General features: G+C 57.3%; 5 protein-coding genes across 5 annotated transcripts; 3 read left to right on the plus strand and 2 right to left on the minus strand.

Moving 5' to 3' along the window:
* Positions 1 to 1,080: 1,080 nt before the first annotated feature.
* GGTG_10675 (cysteine sulfinic acid decarboxylase) lies at positions 1,081 to 2,836 on the plus strand (the record flags this gene model as incomplete). The annotated part of the gene is made up of 4 exons (XM_009228550.1): positions 1,081 to 1,131; positions 1,215 to 1,499; positions 1,571 to 1,615; positions 1,688 to 2,836. The coding sequence occupies 4 exons, from the start codon at positions 1,081 to 1,083 to the stop codon at positions 2,834 to 2,836; spliced, it is 1,530 nt and encodes a 509-aa protein (XP_009226814.1).
* Positions 2,837 to 3,068: 232 nt separating this feature from the next.
* Positions 3,069 to 5,725, plus strand: GGTG_10676 (hypothetical protein). The gene has a single exon (XM_009228551.1). It carries the CDS (start codon positions 3,131 to 3,133, stop codon positions 5,498 to 5,500), a length of 2,370 nt encoding a protein of 789 aa, XP_009226815.1. The 5' UTR covers positions 3,069 to 3,130; the 3' UTR covers positions 5,501 to 5,725.
* Positions 5,726 to 6,110: 385 nt separating this feature from the next.
* Positions 6,111 to 6,383, minus strand: GGTG_10677 (hypothetical protein; the record flags this gene model as incomplete). The annotated part of the gene is made up of 1 exon (XM_009228552.1): positions 6,111 to 6,383. The coding sequence occupies one exon, from the start codon at positions 6,381 to 6,383 to the stop codon at positions 6,111 to 6,113; it is 273 nt and encodes a 90-aa protein (XP_009226816.1).
* A 1,377-nt stretch (positions 6,384 to 7,760) lies between these two features.
* On the minus strand, positions 7,761 to 11,827 carry GGTG_10678 (hypothetical protein). Its single transcript, XM_009228553.1, has 2 exons — positions 10,448 to 11,827; positions 7,761 to 10,144 (listed from the first exon to the last, which is right to left on the minus strand). Exons 1-2 carry the CDS (start codon positions 10,505 to 10,507, stop codon positions 8,750 to 8,752), a joined length of 1,455 nt encoding a protein of 484 aa, XP_009226817.1. The 5' UTR covers positions 10,508 to 11,827; the 3' UTR covers positions 7,761 to 8,749.
* GGTG_10679 (hypothetical protein) lies at positions 11,761 to 11,967 on the plus strand (the record flags this gene model as incomplete). Its single annotated transcript, XM_009228554.1, has 1 exon — positions 11,761 to 11,967. The coding sequence occupies one exon, from the start codon at positions 11,761 to 11,763 to the stop codon at positions 11,965 to 11,967; it is 207 nt and encodes a 68-aa protein (XP_009226818.1).
* Between the last annotated feature and the right edge of the window lie 5,159 nt (positions 11,968 to 17,126).

Consider the following 17,126-nt stretch of genomic DNA (forward strand, 5'->3'; position numbering starts at 1 on the left):
ATTGTCTTATCGCTTATTGGGAGATGGGCAAGCACCTCCAAGACAAAAAAAATGATACACCAAAAGAACGGAAAAGTGGAGAACTTTCCCCCAAATGGACTCAACAGCCTCTGACAAGCAATAAACAATCAAATGTATAAACTCCAGGAAAATTATAAAAATTTAAAGAAAAATGTCATTTAAAACTGTTGGTTATAAATTTGGTACTTTGAGTTTTTGTAAATTTTTGATAGGATATTCCGCTGGGAAGCCATTGGTGAATGAAATGCTCAATTTTGGTGTATCATTTTTTTTGTCTTGGAGGTGGCAAGCCTCGACGCAGCCGAGGTGGCGTGCGGCGATTTTGATGCATCTCGTCGATGCGTGGCTTTCGCTAGCCTCCCGAGCATGGCTAGACTGCATTTCATTCCGCCCGTGTGTTCCAGCTCCCAGGAAAGCCGGCGAGCTGAGTGTCCCACGACCTTTTTTTCTGGAGGGTCGGGCTTCTGGCATCCCTCCTGGATGGATGAATCCCAATCCAAGAAATCACAGTCCATTCCACCGTTAGGGCTGCATCTTGAACGCTGATCCGGCATTGAACCGCTTGGGAGGCTGAGAGTGTGCCCGACCGACACTTGGGGCGGCATGTGGGTTCTCACGAGTCAGACTCGCTCTTGCGTCCCGACTCCTGCTGGATTGATGCCAGCCAGTACGATTTGCGTTTGGAAAGTTCCTTCTCGAGAGGGCGGGCGGGATCATGGAGAACATGATAGCCATCGTTTGAACTCGAGGCGGACAGTCTCATCCCAGCTTGCCGACACAGTGAAATGACGACAAAGTGGTGGCAAAACCGAGTCAATCCAAATGCTTGGGAGAGTCCCGTTTCGGCCGAAACATTCAGCCGGCATGGATAAGAGTGGCCCGATTCGGCATCCCCACCGGCATCGGCAGCGTTTGATTTTTAATGCCTTTTCTTGTCTCCAAAGTCAGTTCCTGCCAAGAGATATGATCCGATACCTGCCTTCAGACTACCACGAAAGAACACCTTCTTCACTTTCACTTGCGTCCGGCGCCGTCATTTTCGTTTGATCGACAAAAAAGATGACAGTGCTCAAGCGCTCGCCTCTTAACAGGGCAGACGAACTGGAGGCTGTAAGACAGTTCACCGCTTCGGACCTGATGCCAAGGACATGGACTAACAAGGCATCCTCCCCTGGCCGGGGAAAGGAGAAAAGCTCATCGATGCAGTCAAGTCGCTAATCGTGCCCTTTGTACGAGACGCCGACGAAGGCGCTCCTTCGAAGATCGATGGAGGTGCCTCAGTTGCCAACTCGCGCTGGAACTCGCTGGTCGAGCCGTGCGAGCCACTAGATCTCGTGTCTAAGCTTGCGTTCGCGCTTCCTGAACGCGAGGGCCGCGGTAGAGAGGGCTTGCTGCAGGTTATTCAACAGATCCTGCGCTTCTCCGTTAATACCTGGGACCAAGGATTTTTGGATAAGCTATATTCCAGCACCAACGCCGTGAGCAACCCCTTCAATATCTTTTCCCATTCGATTTTTATACCTCGGATACTGATATCACTCCCGATCAGGTAGGGGTAGTATCTGAGCTACTTTTATCCGTGCTCAACACGAATGTAGGATCGCACGCAGCGTACCCTACAATCTTCATTTCTTCGTTGGCCGTGGAGGACTAATGTGGTGGGCAGGTGCACGTTTACCAAGTCTCCCCTGCGCTCACAGTGATCGAAAAGACGACGGCCCGGGGCCTGGCGGGCCTCTTTGGCTTTGACGGACCTCGGGCCGGCGGCGTGACAATAGGGGGAGGGAGCGCGTCCAACCTCACCTCGGTGGTCATTGCCCGCAACACTCTGTTCCCGTCGACAAAGGCAGATGGCAACGGCGACCACCGCTTCGCTCTCTTCACGAGCGAGCATGGCCACTACTCCGTCGAGAAAGCCGCCTCTGCGTGCGGGATCGGCTCTTCAGGCGTCCGAACCGTGCCTGTGGACGCCAAGGGTCGCATGGTGCCCTCGGCGCTGCGCGACGCCGTCCTTGCCGCCAGGGGAGAGGGCATGACGCCGCTCTATGTCAACGCGACCGCCGGCACCACGGTGCTCGGCTCGTTCGACCCGTTCGAGGAGATCGCGGCCGTTTGCAGGGAGTTTGGGCTCTACATGCACGTGGACGCTAGCTGGGGCGGCTCCGCCGTCTTTTCGGCGCGCCACCACCACCGCCTGGCGGGCGCGCACCTCGCCGACTCCATCACCGTCAACCCGCACAAGATGCTTAACGTGCCCGTCACGTGCTCGTTCCTGCTCGGGCCAGACATGGACGTCTTCCACCGGGCCAACACGCTGCCGGCCGGCTACCTCTTTCACGGCGGCGGAGGCAACGCGGCGTCGGGCGAGCAGGGGAACGCCGAGGTGTGGGACCTCGCCGACCTGACGCTGCAGTGCGGCCGCCGCGGCGACAGCCTGAAGCTGGCGCTGTCGTGGATCTACTACGGCGCGTCCGGGCTCGAGCGCCAGATCGACGGGGCGTTCGCCATGGCGGCCTACCTCGCGGGCCTGGTCGAGGCGCACCCGGACTTCACGCTCGTCTCGACGAACCCGCCGCCGTGCCTTCAGGTATGCTTTTACTACACGCCCTGTGGCGATGCCAAGGGGCCGGCGGAGAACTCGCGGCGGACGCGGGAGATGGTGGCGAAGCTGATCCGCCGCGGCTTCATGGTCGATTACGCGCCAGGAGAGCAAGGGAGCTTCTTCAGGGTGGTTGTGAACTGCCAGACTCTACAGGGGACCGTCGAGGGGCTGGTGAGGGCTCTTGAAGCTGTGGGCAAGGAGACTGTCGCATAAAGATGGCTCGTATCAGGTCGAGCAGGGGCATTCAGTAAGTAGCAGACATGTATTTTTTCTTGAAAATATGGCAGTTTCTCTGATGAAGCTCCAGTTGGTGATGCCCGCAGGGACAGGGATGAGCTTATCAAAGGTAATTGTGGGCCGGCCGGGGTGATCAACCCCACTCCTTCGTCCGATAAGAAGATAAGCTCGTGTTCTAGGGAAACTTTTTTTTTTCTTGTTGGTGATGCCCCCAGATTCTTACTTTCGACCACGCTGAGGGACCAATTGACGACAAACTCACGATACAAGATGGCGAAACGCAAGGCTGAAAAAGAACACCGCGGCCGGAAGAGGAGGAAGCTTGCGGAGCAGCAGCAAAAGGAGGAGGCCAAGAAACAGGAGCGCCAAGAACAAGCCGACCTCGACATCCCTCATGAAGACATCCCCCTCGACGGTGAGGACGCCGGCAAGGCCGGCCAGCAGGACACGCGCGAATTCTTCGGCACCCTGTCGGATGAGGAGCAGGAGTACTTCCGCCGGGCCGACGAGATGCTCGAACTGAGCGACTTCCCCTCCCCCGACGAGCGCGCCGTCTTCATCGCCAACGTCTTCAAAGAGGCGGCCGGCAAGGAGCTCAAGCTGGCAAGCAGCCAATCCTGCTCCCGCCTCATGGAACGACTGATCCTGCTCTCCACGACTCGCCAGAAGAAGCGCCTGTTCGACGCCTTCGCCGACCACTTCCCGACCCTCGTCACCCACCGTTTCGGCAGCCACTGCTGCGAGCAGCTCTTTTCTCAGTCCGCCCCCATTGTCTCCAGCGAGCTGGCCGGAGAGGTCGAAGAGGAGGAGCCGGAGGAGGAGCCGGAGCAAGCAGACGGCGAGCCGAAGAAGCCTCTGCTGTCGATGGAAGAGATATTCCTCCTAGTTTTGGACGAGCTGGAGGAACACCTGACGTATCTGATGACGGACACTTTTGGCTCACATTCGCTGCGGGTTCTGCTGACCGTCCTCGCTGGGAGGTCACTGGACCAGGTCTCGATGAAATCACTTCTGCAGAGCAAGAATAAGGAGAGGATATCCGTACCGGGCGCCCAGTTCACGACCCAGACGGAGGACTCCCCGCAGACAATGCCGGTGCCGTCGTCTTTCGGCCTCGCTGTCCAGAAAATCATCAACGACACACTCTCCTCGCTCGACTCAACAATGCTCGCCGTTATGGTGAAACATCCAACAGGAAACCCAATCATGCAGCTACTCCTAGAACTCGATATTGCACTCAACACCAAGAACAAGAACCGGAAAAAGGCTTCTGAAGCGGCGGATGAGGCCCAAGCGGGAGAGGGGGGCTCGTCAATGACTTTGCTGGAGCGTCTTCTCCCTGGTGCCCCCGCATCATTGGGCGACGAGAAATCGGAAGCGTCCAGGTTCGTGAGCGGCACCATATACGACCCCATTGGCTCACGACTGCTTGAGACGCTCGTGACGCACTGCCCGGGAAAGATCTTCAAGGGCCTGTACGCGCACGTGTTTGGGCCACGAGTCGAGACGCTGCTCCGCAATGAGACAGCGACTTACTGTCTCATGAGGGCGCTGAACCGCCTGAGCAAGGAGGACCTGGCCGATACAGTCCAAAAGTCTCTGTCGAAGGTCGAGCTGCTGCTCTCTCGTGGCCGATTTAGCATTCTCGCCACACTATTCGAGCGTTGTGACGCCCGCGAACTTGGCGATTCGATCAATGCCCTCCTCAAGGCAGTTGCGGATGCCTGCAACGCCGCCGGGATTTCGCTCGTCCGGAGGCTCTGCTACCTGCAGAGCGAGGGGGGCGGCGAGAAAAAGGATTGTAAGAAGAAAGACAAGAAGAACAAGAAGGGCGAAACCGACGCTGCGCAACTGGTGGAGCCAGAGGAGAAGATGACGCCCAAGAGAAAGGACGACCTCGTCCGCAACGGCTGCAAGCTGGCGACAACCCTTATCAGCATCGGCGGCGCACCCGCACAGGCGATACAGGGCTCGCTCCTCTTCCTCTCGCCCGAGGAGCTGGACCAGCTCGCGACCTCGACTGCGGGCGGCGGCGCGGGGTCCAAGTTCCTGGCGGCGGCCATCGGGAAGCCCGCGTCCAACCCGGTCTTCCACAAGGTGCTGGCGTCGTCGCTCACGTCTCCGCCGCAGCAGCGCGTGCTCGCGCTGGCGCTGTCGGAGCAGGGGCACCGGGTGCTCAACGCGCTGGCGCTGGTGCCGTCCAAGGCGCCCGGGTTCGCGCTGCCCTTCTTCATGAGGCAGTCGCTCGTGGCGCAGCTCGCGTCGCACGAGAGCGAGCTGCGCGCGAGCTGGACCGGCCGCAAGGTCTGGCACGCCTGGAAGGGCGACCTGTGGGCGCACCGGCCGGCGGACTGGATTCAGTGGGCCAAGGAGGTCGAGCCCGAGGACAAGCGGCGGGCCAGGGCGCCCGAGGTGAGGGTCAAGAAGGCGCCGTGGGCGCCCAGGGAAGGAGACGAGGCGAAGGAGGACGAGGGGCCGGACAATCAGGACACGGCCGCTCCGGCTGATGAAGTGACAAAGAAGAAGGAAAAGAGAGATAAAAAGGAAAAGAAAGAAAAGAAGGAGAGGAAGTCGGAAAAGAAGGAGGAGAAGAAGCGCAAGGAAAAGAAGACGAAAGAGGATGTCGATATGGTGGTATAGGAGAGAGCGGATGTGAAGAAGGCATCCAGAAAAGCAAAAGTAATCGAGATACCCATCCATACTTGGTATTGCTTCACTTCGCGTCGAGCCTAGCGTGCATGTCACCTGCAAAAGGATGATTGTAGACATTCCCGAATGTGTTTGACTTGTCTGTCGATGCCAAGATGGGACATGTAGTGACGCAAAAAGCAAGAGCAGCAAACATGCAAAAACAAATTCACCCAGCGCGCCAACCAGTCTAGTCGTGTAAGCCAACCCGAGCCCGTCCCAAAAGAAGCAGTCCAAAGCAAAACCACCGGGTATCCAGTCTAGAGTGGTGATGTATACAGTCATGAGATAGTTGCGTGTTAAGGAAAGGAGGCAGCGCCGCCCCTACCGAAAGCCCTGCTTAACCAGAGGTGTGCAAGGTACCTAGGTAGGTAGAGAGTGTTTCTCTCAGTTATGGGCGGGGGGATGCTTGTCGACGAGGCCCCATAGCCGCGATGGGATCGGCAGATGTCGCCAGGAATTCGGTTCTGGAACGGGATGGATGGATGGATATCCATTCACTGCATCAGCAAACCCCATTCGTTTTCCCTTGTCAAAGCCGTACGCGGTGCTCCCCCGATCGCTAGGTCCTGTCCACCACAAAAAACTTACACTTGCCAGCAGCAGCACGCGGCGATCCCGACGACGGCTGGGGACTGTTGCCGTCGTAGCCACCTGTGCTGATGGGGGACGACGCGGCGGCGGCGGCGGCGGCGGCGGCCGAGGCCTTGCGCAGCGCCGTCTGCTCCTTGCGGTTGGGCGGCGGGAGGCCCGCGTACGACCACGAGCTCGGGTCCGGGTCCGGGACGGTGCCGTGGGGGCCCATGTTGCTCGTCTCGTAGCCGCTGCGGCCCATGGCGCTGGTGGGGGGGCGTGTGTGGTGTGTTTTGGTAGGTTTGGTTTGGTTTGGCTTGGTTGCTTCTTGTGATGTGAAGCGAGGCGGCCCAGCTTTGTTGTGCGGCTCGGGTTTCCCTGTTGGATGAACTGCTGCTTGGGTTCCCTCTGGCTGGCTGGCTGGCTGGCTGGCTGGCTGGTTGGCTTGCTTGCTCAGGTGGTCGAGTGGGCAGGGCAGGTCGTTGGGTTGGAGCCGGTTGCAAAGGAGAGCGAGCTTGTGGTCTTGATATCTGCAAGAAGAGGTTGTGGGTTGCCCTACTCAGCCTCCCCTCTCGTCCTCACCAACACCAGCAGGACGCACTCCGACTTATAACCACAGGCACGCACACACAGATACCCACGCGGCCGGCCCCTGTCCAGGATCTGTCGGGGGTATGCGCCCGCCGAACAATGGCTCTGTCATATCCTCCTCGCTGAGCTACTACCCATTTACGGCCGGTTTCTTTGACCTTGACATTGCGTCCTCTTCTTTCCTTTCCTCCTTTTGCTCATCCTCTTCCTCCCGCCCAGGGAACAGCCCGGTTGTTCTCCTCAAACATTCTAGAAGCGCCCCCTTTCCTCCTCAAATTGTTTCATCTCTTCCCGTCTTTTTGCTTTTCTACGGCCGCGTGGGTGACGGTGGATCACTCCCTCCTCATAATGTGATATTCGACCAACTTCTTCTTTGTCGATGAGAAGCCACCACGGTTCGTCCGCCTGATTTCGTCTTTGCTTTTTATTTCCCATGTCGGTTGCTGTCTGTCTTTGACAGCAGCGGCTGTGCTTGGTGCGGTCTTGGCTTTTCCACTCCTTCCCTAACCAATCTTGTTTTTTCCTTCTTCTATTTTTTTCCCTTTGTCCCGATCTTACCCTATGCCAGCCCTTCTGCCATCCGAACTTGGAGGGCACCACGAGAACAAGGACAACAAAGGACAAGCGAACTCTCTGAAACCAGGCCGTCGGAGGAAACAGAAACAAACAGGAGGCGCTCCGCCCCGAAATCAAGCTTGCCACCGCCCGCCGGAAAGTTGCGCACCCCTAGTTTTTTTCTTTCTTTTTTTTTTCGCTTCCGCCCGCCCAGTCAGTCGGTCGCCGATCGCCGGACTTTCAACCGGTCCGCCAAATGCCCAGGCATGGTTTTTTGCTGGATCCCATGAAAACAACGCTTTTACCAGCGTGGAAATGTTTGGCTAAAAATGGAATTAAGCATAAAAGTCGATCGGACTGGGCTTGAACCTTTCAAACCCTTCCCATGGGTGGCATCGCGGGAGCGCAGGGGCTACCCCTGGCATCTGAGATGCTTCTATCCTTGTCACGTCGCCCACATGCCAAATTCCCAGCCGCGCCCACCGGATTCCCATTCGGAGCAGACATTGGTGATATTATTCTTGATGCTAGGATCAATACTGATTTCTAAGCGCGCGTGTGGTATCTTAGTTTTCGTGACAAGAAGGAAATGAGAAAAGGAAACACAGCAAGAAAAAAGTCCCAAGTCGCTGAGAAATTAAACCGCGAGCCTCCCAGAAAAGCTTCCCTTCCAATACATGTGCTGTCCCATCCGTGTATGTGCTCTGCAGCCCCCTTGCGCCAGCAAGACGTGATGCGCCGTGCTATGTTCCCAACCAAAATGCTGTGTATATCATGGCTTCATCAGAGTGTTACCCAGCTCCCCTCATCCTGTATTCATCAGTGTGTATCACGTGCTTCCTTGCGGACTTTTTTGTGTACCGGCCGCGCAAAACAGAAAAGAAAAAAAAAAAAAAAAGTAAAGGCAACGAAAAAAAAGAAGAAAAAGAGAAAAGGGGGAATCAAGGGAATAAAGGGAGGTGATGGGCGGAAAAGGCTGATGCCGGATCCAGTGCTCCCGCTGCGAAGGCAAAAAGCTGACGGACACCTGATCAGGACCTCGATCCTCAGTGGGGACGAGAGGCGGCCCCGAAGCGCAAGACAACACAAGTCCATGCAAAGTTAGGACCCAAATCTCACCGATCTGTGCTCGAATCCCAGGATACCACAGAAACTCAAAACAACGCGTCGAGACAAAAGAAACTCGGAAAGAGTGCCGAGAAGTCGTCGTCCGACAGATCATGCCTCTGTCGCGGCGGACTATCTGGGGATTGTGTGTATCAAGCGCAATATGCTTTTGAATCAAGGAGATGTTTTGTGCTGTTTTCTTTTTCTCGGTGTGGTTGCTGCGTGTGCTTGTCTGCTCCCAAGTGACTTCTGCTAGGGTACGAAATTAAGAGGAAAGATGGGAAGGGGTCAGGCACAAGACCTGGCCATGATGCCGATGGAGAGATTCCAAGAGAATGCACGCGTCGCCGCACCCTTCCCATATCCCTAAGCCAACTAGTTTTGGGTCTGGTTATTCCAAGGAGGCGCAGCCGCACTGGCAGCAGCCACAGCCCGAGCGTAGTTGTCCATGTCAAAGAAAGTGTCAAAGCCGTCTGTTCCAGGGGTAACAGCAGCGCTTCGCGAACCGCTGCGAGGATCGATCAGGTTCTCGAACCGGGTCAAGGGAGGCCCAGCGGTAATCGTGGGAATATGGCCAAAGTAGTCGTCTGGCGCGCTGGTCGTAGCCACGGGGGGTTGTTGATGATGCTGGGGAGCCTTTCTAGACTGCGACATACCTCCGCTGCTAGCGGCTGAAGGCGGACGCTGGTCGAAGCAGCCGCCACATGCGTCTCTCGTCTCCAGGTCCATGTCGCGGGGATACATGCTGGGCTCCCGGTAAAAGACCCGCTCGGCGCCCCAGTCGCTACCCAGCGCACCTTCCGCGATGTCGTGCTCTGACCCTTGCGAGTGGAAGTTGGTCGTAGAGTGGGGTGAAAACAGGAAGGGCACGCCGTCGGGTCCAGATGTTATTGCCGCACTTCCGAACGCGTCCATGGATGTCGTCGCTGGAAGGTTTGTAAAGGAGTTCGTAGGCGCGAAGCTGGGCTGGTACTGCATTGTGGGTGTCTCGATGGCGTTACCGCCGCTGCTGCTGCTGCCGCTACTACCGACAGCACCGGGGGTCAAGGCAGGAGGTGAGAGGCTGCTGCTCCCAGCATCATCACCTAGACCACCGGCCTGCAGCTGGGGCTGAAAACTGTGGTGGGAGGGCATGCCGACAGCAATTGTATGGCGCCGCGTCGCCATATCGAAAGCGGCGGATGCTTGGCTGATGGACTGGGAACGCTCCCTAGCGTACCGGGACGCGTAGTCAAGCATTGGCGAGTGCGAGAACCCGCGGTTGGGGGGCTCGTGTTGCTGATGGCGTTTGCGCTGCGGCTGGTGTTGTTGCTGTTGCTGCTGAGGGTTCTGCTGCGGCTGCTGTTGAAAATGCTGGAATGACTGTCGGGCACCAATATGTCCGAGAAAGGTTCCCTGCGACATGTGGGCGGCGTTTGGGAAGCTCTCTTCGAATTGCCGTTCGATCTCACGCATGTGTTCGAGCTTGCCGCCGAGGCCAAGGTCACCGACGCCATACTGGCCGAAGCGATCGGTGGTTTCGGCGCCGCTCGGAGGACGGTGTCCAAGAGCCGCCAAGGCCCGATAGCGTGGTAGGTCGTCCTCCTCTTCTTCGTACATCTCCTCCTTCATTACAATTTCCTCGGATATCTTGAATCCCTTGCCAGTCCGCCGCCTGTGGATATCCGAGGCCATCCGTGCAGACTGAACACGCGCCTCGATGCTCCGGTCGGCTCGTCGGGAAGCCGCAATGTAGGCCCGCTCCTGGTTCTCCTCGTGAGAACGCTCCGTCTGTGGGGTGGCATAATGTCTTGGTTAGCAAACACAGGACCAAAGCACTTCCTGACGGCCAAGTGAGAGGGCAAAAGCAAAGGTGGAAGGTGATCGGTATAGGAGCTGCGGTGAGAAATTCCCCAGGATCCAAACAGCATGCTGGCTGATATTAAATGTAGCCCGGAACAGAACGTGGAATATCGATGGCAGCATGTATGCGCCAGACATGAAATTGGGACATCTATGATAGACGGGGAGGAAAACGAAACTTTGCATGCCATCACCACCCACCCTTACATGCCAGGAGTCGAGACGCCGTACCTTTCTTTGGATCCGGTCCAAGGGCATGGTGTTCGAAACATCGAGATATCGTTTAGGCATTAAATCGTTTGTGCGAACAACTCTGCTTGCTTCCCCGAGATGATGCGCAGAACGTCGAGCGCAGCGTCTCGAACCAGCGGCTCCCGTGGATGCCCCCTGTCTGTTAGATTGGCGCCTGGGCGTGACTCCGAGGTGGTAGAAGGGCCTGACGATGAGGCGCTCTCGCAAGACGCTCCACGAAGGAGCTATTCCGAGTGACTTGACACAGTTCTCCAAGTAATGGCTCGCTCTGCTGAGCACCGAGAGATGCCAGAGTGTTCAGGGGCAAGCTTGACGTGTTATATCCGGTGTGTGAGCAACACAATAATCTCGTGGAGCTTTAGGTTACAGCCCTGCCGAGAGGCACCTTATTTCGAGGGCGTAATGGCGCAGGTGTATCTCGAGATCTCAACGGGGATCTTGGAGGTAATTTTTTGGCGATCCAGGTCTTCGTCGGTGGTACGTGTTGAGTTGACGTGGAGGACGGGTTGTCGCGAAGGCGCAAGGGGGAGCGCTGGCGACAGGTGACGGTGTTCAAGTGTCGAGAGGAGCCGAAGCGAAATGTGTGGGGAAGAAGACGGTTGAAAAAGTGCGGCGTTGAGGCAACGCGTGGGGGAGGTGAAAATACTTTTTTCCCGAAGTGGTTTGGGCCGAGAGAGGATGACCGGTTGGTGTTGCCCGTGGCCTAGGCGTTGGCGAGGGAAGAGTGAGGGCAGGCGTGAATAGATATATAAGACGGGGAGCGGGTGGGTGTGCTGGTCCTTGGCGGCACGCCCCTGCTGGAGTGAGAGAGTGCACTGTGTGGCACGCCAGGAGCAAAACCACCGGCTGCAGGGAAGCAAGGCAGGCAGGGGCCCGCGTTGCCGCACCGGGCCTGGGCTGGCACTCTGGTACTCTGGGGGTCTGGGACTCTGGGGGGGGTCTGGGACTCTGGTACCTACCTAGCAGACGGGAGGGGTGTGTGGCGTGGACGCGCGCACGAGGAAAGCAGAGCAAGACAAATAAAACAAACATGGATGAAAGAGAGACGCAGGCCGGTGCAGCGCCTCGAGGGACTTGCCTGTATGGATATCCAAGGCATTGGCAAGCATGGCAAGGCATTTGATCTAGGTGGTTAGCCCAATGCGGACAAAGCGGTTGCAGTTGCAGCAGAGACGGTAAAGGGCCGAGGGAGGCGGTTCGAGAAAGGCGTGCGAGAGAGAGCTCTGCTGTCTGCCATCAGCACAAACCCCGTGTCGATCGATCTCGATCATTTTTGCCTGTGCGTGGTTGTTATGACGGGGGAGCTTGCCCAAGTACCAAAGTACCAGGCCCGTACTAGCCCGTTCCCGTCACTCAATCCCATTCAATCGGCTGCCAGTGCCTGGCTCCAGCTGGAGTGGGCGCCTGGCCGCTCGGCTCAAAGCGGCAAGGGTGAGCCGGGGGCTCCACACAAGGTGCCCACTTGCCCGCAAAAGAAACCGGAGCTGTCTGTCTGCTAGCGCTTTTGGCAAGAGCAAAAGCAAGAGCAAGAGCAGGAGTAGGAGCAACCGAAGCTTGCACAGCTGCGGGCGGGGTAGAAGCGGTCGGGAAGGAGCTCTGGAGGCGAAACCGCGCGGTGGCAGGCAAGCAGGCAAGCAGGCAAGCAGGCACGCAGGCAGGAGCCTACGAACCAACCAACAGTGGCGACTGGAGGGCGAATGAGAAATAAGATTGGAGGCGTGAAAGATTCCACTGGCCAGGCTTTTGGAGTTGCCCGATGCGGCGTGGGCGAGGTCAACCGCTTGGGCCCCTCCCTCGGATTGCGTTGCGTGCTGCTTTGCTTTCGTGTTGCATTATTGCCGCGGTCTCGCAGGGCCGTTTTTTTCTTTCCTCTATTTTTTTTGTCTCGTTTCGTTCTCCCCCACACAACGGGGTAATGTATCCTTGGCACGCCGGACCGGGCGATTAACCTCCTGCCCTGCTTGCCCCTTCGACTGAGCCGGCTCGGGAGCTTCTTCCGGTATTATCCTGGGCCTCGGGAGGGCCGCGACTGATGGCGAGCTCAGGTCGACCAACCCTGTTCGCCATGCCTGCCAGGCGGGGCCAGCGGGCGATCTCCACTGGCAGCTCCCACCGGGGGCCCCACTGAGCCGGTACCGCTTTACCGATAAAAAAAAATGCACGAAAATACGGGCAGCTCCGATGGATGGCATTTAACAGCGCCGTGGCTCGGTTTCTTTCGGAGGGTGCTGTGTTTGCCATGCCACTTCGCGATAATAAGCTTCGTGCTTTTCCCTGTTCCATTTTTTGGCTCGTGTTCTGTTAATACCCGTGGAGAACGAACCCCTTCTCCGCTCAATTTGGCTTTGGGCTATTCCGGTTTGAAGAGCGAGCCGCTGGCTGGCTGGCCACAACCAAGACCAAGGTTCAGCCTACCTTTAGCTTTACACACGTTCCAAGTATGAGCTTTGTCCTTGCAGTTCCAGCGCCCCTCTCACGAGGCCTCTCGTCATGATAGCCTCCGGCCAGCAGCGGGTAAACACTGGCACGGCAGGCAAATGTTGGTTGCCGAGGGAATGCACAGCCACCTTCATCCGCACCCCCTCGACCATTCGCCACTGATTGGTTGATGAGTAGTTCATGAAGCACGTATGTACTTGCACATGTATGACATCGCAATGAGTATTACGTGTGAGCTTCCTGCCTAGGCCACCTTTTGGATTAACCTTGGAGGGTTTGCAAGGTGGTGTCTGCTTCTGCCCAACAAGTCAGTGGCCAGATGCAACCAAAGCGAAAGTAGGAAAGTTGGCAGCCAATAGCGTTCTAAGCGCCGAACGGATGAGGAGGCACTGGATGGCGGCACGGTCTGGTAAGAAAAAACGGAACACTTTTCATTTGGTGGTGGTATGCACAGGGGCAAAAATTGAAAAGTGTTCCGTTTTTTTTTATCCGGCCGTGGGCGGCACCCGCTACCGACTAGGATGGGCTTCAGCCCCTCGCTTGCTACTCTGCAGCACGCAGGTCACGTACGTACATGGGGAAATATGCAAGAGCAAACCTCGTGATGGGCAAGGGGAAACGATGGAGGGGGCGAGAAGGAGGAGGAATCACGCAGCTGCCGTTGATCGCACAGACCGGTCACCTCACTCTCACGATGAGGCGGTAAAATGACCTTGCCTGGCTACCCTTGAGACTAGAGCAGGTTTTGAGGGGGCATCAGTGGTACCATAGACCCTTGCTGTGCACCCAGTGAGCAGCAGTCGGTAAGGCACCTACAGCCCGAGCTTGCCGTCGCAGCAAGCCTGCCGGGCTTCCCATGAGGCACGGCAGGATGCTGGCTGATAGCGAGCCGACGGACGAGAAATTGCTCACCAGAGCTGCCGAGCCGTAGCCTGGAAAGTTTCGAGATTGCTACGAGTTGGTTATGTTGGGGCGTGCTAACTTTTCCCCAGCCACTCCAAGTCTGGGCAACTTTGTTCCACACCCCAAGCTCCTGCAGCCAGTTGTTGGGGACTTTGGTCCTCTGACGCGAGACCCTTGGGTAGCGCCACAACAGAAAAGCACCGCGCCGGAACTTGTGCGAACATGTCCAGCAGGCCCCGGCCACAAAAAGCCACATGTCTACGTCATCCCTTGACAATTCTGAAACGCCGTGCAATTTCCGGAGTGGGAGGGGAATGGCAAAGTGGACGTTTTGCTGGGCCCTGGGTAAAAGAGAACTCTTCTGCATTTGCAAACGTCGCGCCGTGAGGGGGGCGTTGCTGCCCTTTGGTCTTTGTGGAACGTTGGCCCGGAGCAAACTCTCCGGGGCGACAGGCAGGAGAGAGAGAGAATACATGGCCGAAGGAGCCTGCACTAACAGCACGCAAATAAAGAAAAAAGCTTGGCCCGGCCGGTCTGGACAAGGGGGGGCATCGCGGGAAGACCCAATCAGACGAGGTCACCAGCCACAGGCTCCCGATCTGGGAGGTGGGCCACTTTTTTGCCACATCAATCATCCCGCGCTTGGCGTCGGTCGGTTGCGAGCACCGACACGCACCTTGTTTCTCCGCCTCTTGTCCTGTGCCACATTTTCGCCACAAGCGGTTGAGGCGTGACGGCGGCCGTGTGCAGGATTACGGTTCCTAGGCTGCTGCACATTCTTCTTCTTTTTATCTCTGTCCAGTTCCTTACTTCCGGCAATTGTTGTGCCCTTCAATTGCAATCCAATGGTAGTAGGGAGAACAAGAAAAAAACACCGAGGAAGACAAAAAGAGTAAAGAAATGGATTGAGCACTGTCACGTCCCCGAAAATCCCATCTTTAGTGTGGGGATGGCCAATTTTAGTTTGGCTGGCAAAAATCGGTTGGCTGTTTTATTTCCCGGCACGGCGCGTGCCCCTCCTTCAAGTTCCATTTCTCACAGCTCTGCCTCTCTCATGCCTTTCGTCATAGTTACGACAGGCGGGGCGGCTGGAGTTCAGGAAACCCCCCCCAAAAAACATGACATCAAGCTGCGGCGGGAGCCCTGCCAGCTCGAGGCTAGCCTCCTGATCGACGAGGTTATGCCAACTACCGCGCGGGGCCACGGCTCGCCGAGACGGCGGCCCTCAATTTTCTTTTCTTTTTTGGCAACAGCCATCCATGCAGGCGCGCAGTAAGGGACCACCCCCGTGTCGCCGGCGTCCGCGCCTCCGAGGGCAGGCGCACGCACATGAGCACCAGGCCATGTCGGTGTAGCCCCCGCGCTTGCTATCGTATCCTGCTGTTGTGTGTCGAGTGCCAGGCAGCAGGGGCGCGCGGCGGGAGATACGGCCGGTTGTGCCATGCCATGTGGTCCGTAGGTAGCTGTCTTGTCGATCCGTCGACAATCGAGATCGCGATCAAGGGCCGGAAAACCCAATTGCGGCAGACAGGCCCCCTCGCTCAACAGGAGAAGAAGAAAAAAGGAGAGGGCGGGGTCAAGACAGGAGCTTCTGCTCCGGCCGTGGAGTGATCGGCAGACGGGCAGCCTTGCGGATGCTGTCACTTTTAGCGCTCAGGGTTGGATGCATTCCCCTCAGAAACGCTATGAAACAAACCCCACACGCACGGCAGGTTTTCAAGGGCAGGGAGCACGCAAATGAACCTGAAGCGGCTCACATCAATGGCTCGATGGGGCGCCCTATCGCTCCTGGATGCCCTTGTCTAGCGCCTTTGGAGAGCTGCCGTCTTCTGATCTTTTCTCATCGCGACAGCTGCTTGTGATGCGTCTGTTAAATGTCGATCCCCACAGACAGGTTTTTTCCTCTCTTCAATTCTCTACTCCCCTAGCTGCCGATTCCGAGAAATTGGGCTGAGACACGACCAACGAGAGACGAACATGTGCAGGGTCCCATATCAGTAATCCCCAGGCACTCTATTCAATAAGCGCTCACCTAAGGACAAACCCTGCAATCGGACGCGTGTTCGCGACGCAAGCGATCGGGAACTGGTCGATCGGCCGTCCTTCGTTGGTCCCAAGCCCTGTTTTCTCTGCTATTTCCTGGCCGATCCCGGAGCTTGAGATTTGTCCCTCACCCCCCAAGCTAGGTAGCCCCTTCTTTCGGAAAGCGTGACTTGACCCGTCCAGCTGGGACGGCGGCTCTGCCTAGGTCCTGCCTTGTCCCTTACTACCCACCCGAAATCCCCGAGTGGACCTCGGGCGTGTCGGTGACGGAACACTCCCGTCGCGAAGACGACATCTTCCGCCCACCCCAACTGCCACCGCCAGCGGAACCAGGGCCAAAGAAGTAGAGACTAGCACCTAGATAGCGCTGACAACTTGCGTGTCTGGGCTCTGCATCATGTGGCCGCGGCGCGCCTCCCCCTCATCTTCCTCCTCCCCGCGGCCCTTGGAACCGCGCCATTCGCCCGCCCCCATCCCATCTATTCTTGAAGCGGACAGCTCCCCGCAAGCCTCTCAGGCTTCCCTGGCTACGTCAGAGCGTCCGCCCGGGCGCCAGGCAGCGGGAAGGGAGAGACTGCCGATGCACCAAGCCACATGCAACAGCCACGCCCCCCCTTTTTTCACTCTCTCGCTTTGGGCGCTAACGAATGTGCCAATTGGCGACGGCGGTCTAGAGCCTGAGCCGATCCCGCAGGCAGGGCATGGGGGGAATCCCGTTCTTGCTTTTTTCCTGCAGTATATAACGGATCGCATTTTACGATCCCCCATATCCCATCCCGATCCTCACGATAATTTTCCGCGCTGGCCCCTGCTTGGAAACGGCCTGGGAAAGAGACTAACGGCGTAAGCTGGAAGCTCTGGCTGCGACGTCCCGTTGGCTTCTTTCCCTCTCTGCCCAAGCGTGATCATCCCTTTTCTTTTTTTTTCTCCCGACGACCCGGGCCCAACTCCCACCGCCGGGGCTGCAGGGGAAACCAAGATTTAGAGGAGCCACGAGCCACAACCTGAGCCATACCAAGCCTCTGCCGCAGGGCTGTCGGGCCATTACGCTGCACGACTTTGCTGGCAGTCCATCTCCCCTCGACCCTGCTGCCGGGACATGCCCAGCACTCTTTTTTGCTGCACGCATGACCAAACACTATATTCCGATTCCCGGGTCTGGCGGAGGGTTCGGAAGATCGTGACACGGGCACATCCACACACACACACACACACACACACACACACACACACACATACAATTAGACAACCGACTACCAACTCCCCTTCCGTA

This window comes from Gaeumannomyces tritici (genome assembly GCF_000145635.1).
Source record: "Gaeumannomyces tritici R3-111a-1 unplaced genomic scaffold supercont2.6, whole genome shotgun sequence".
Lineage (NCBI taxonomy): Eukaryota > Fungi > Ascomycota > Sordariomycetes > Magnaporthales > Magnaporthaceae > Gaeumannomyces > Gaeumannomyces tritici.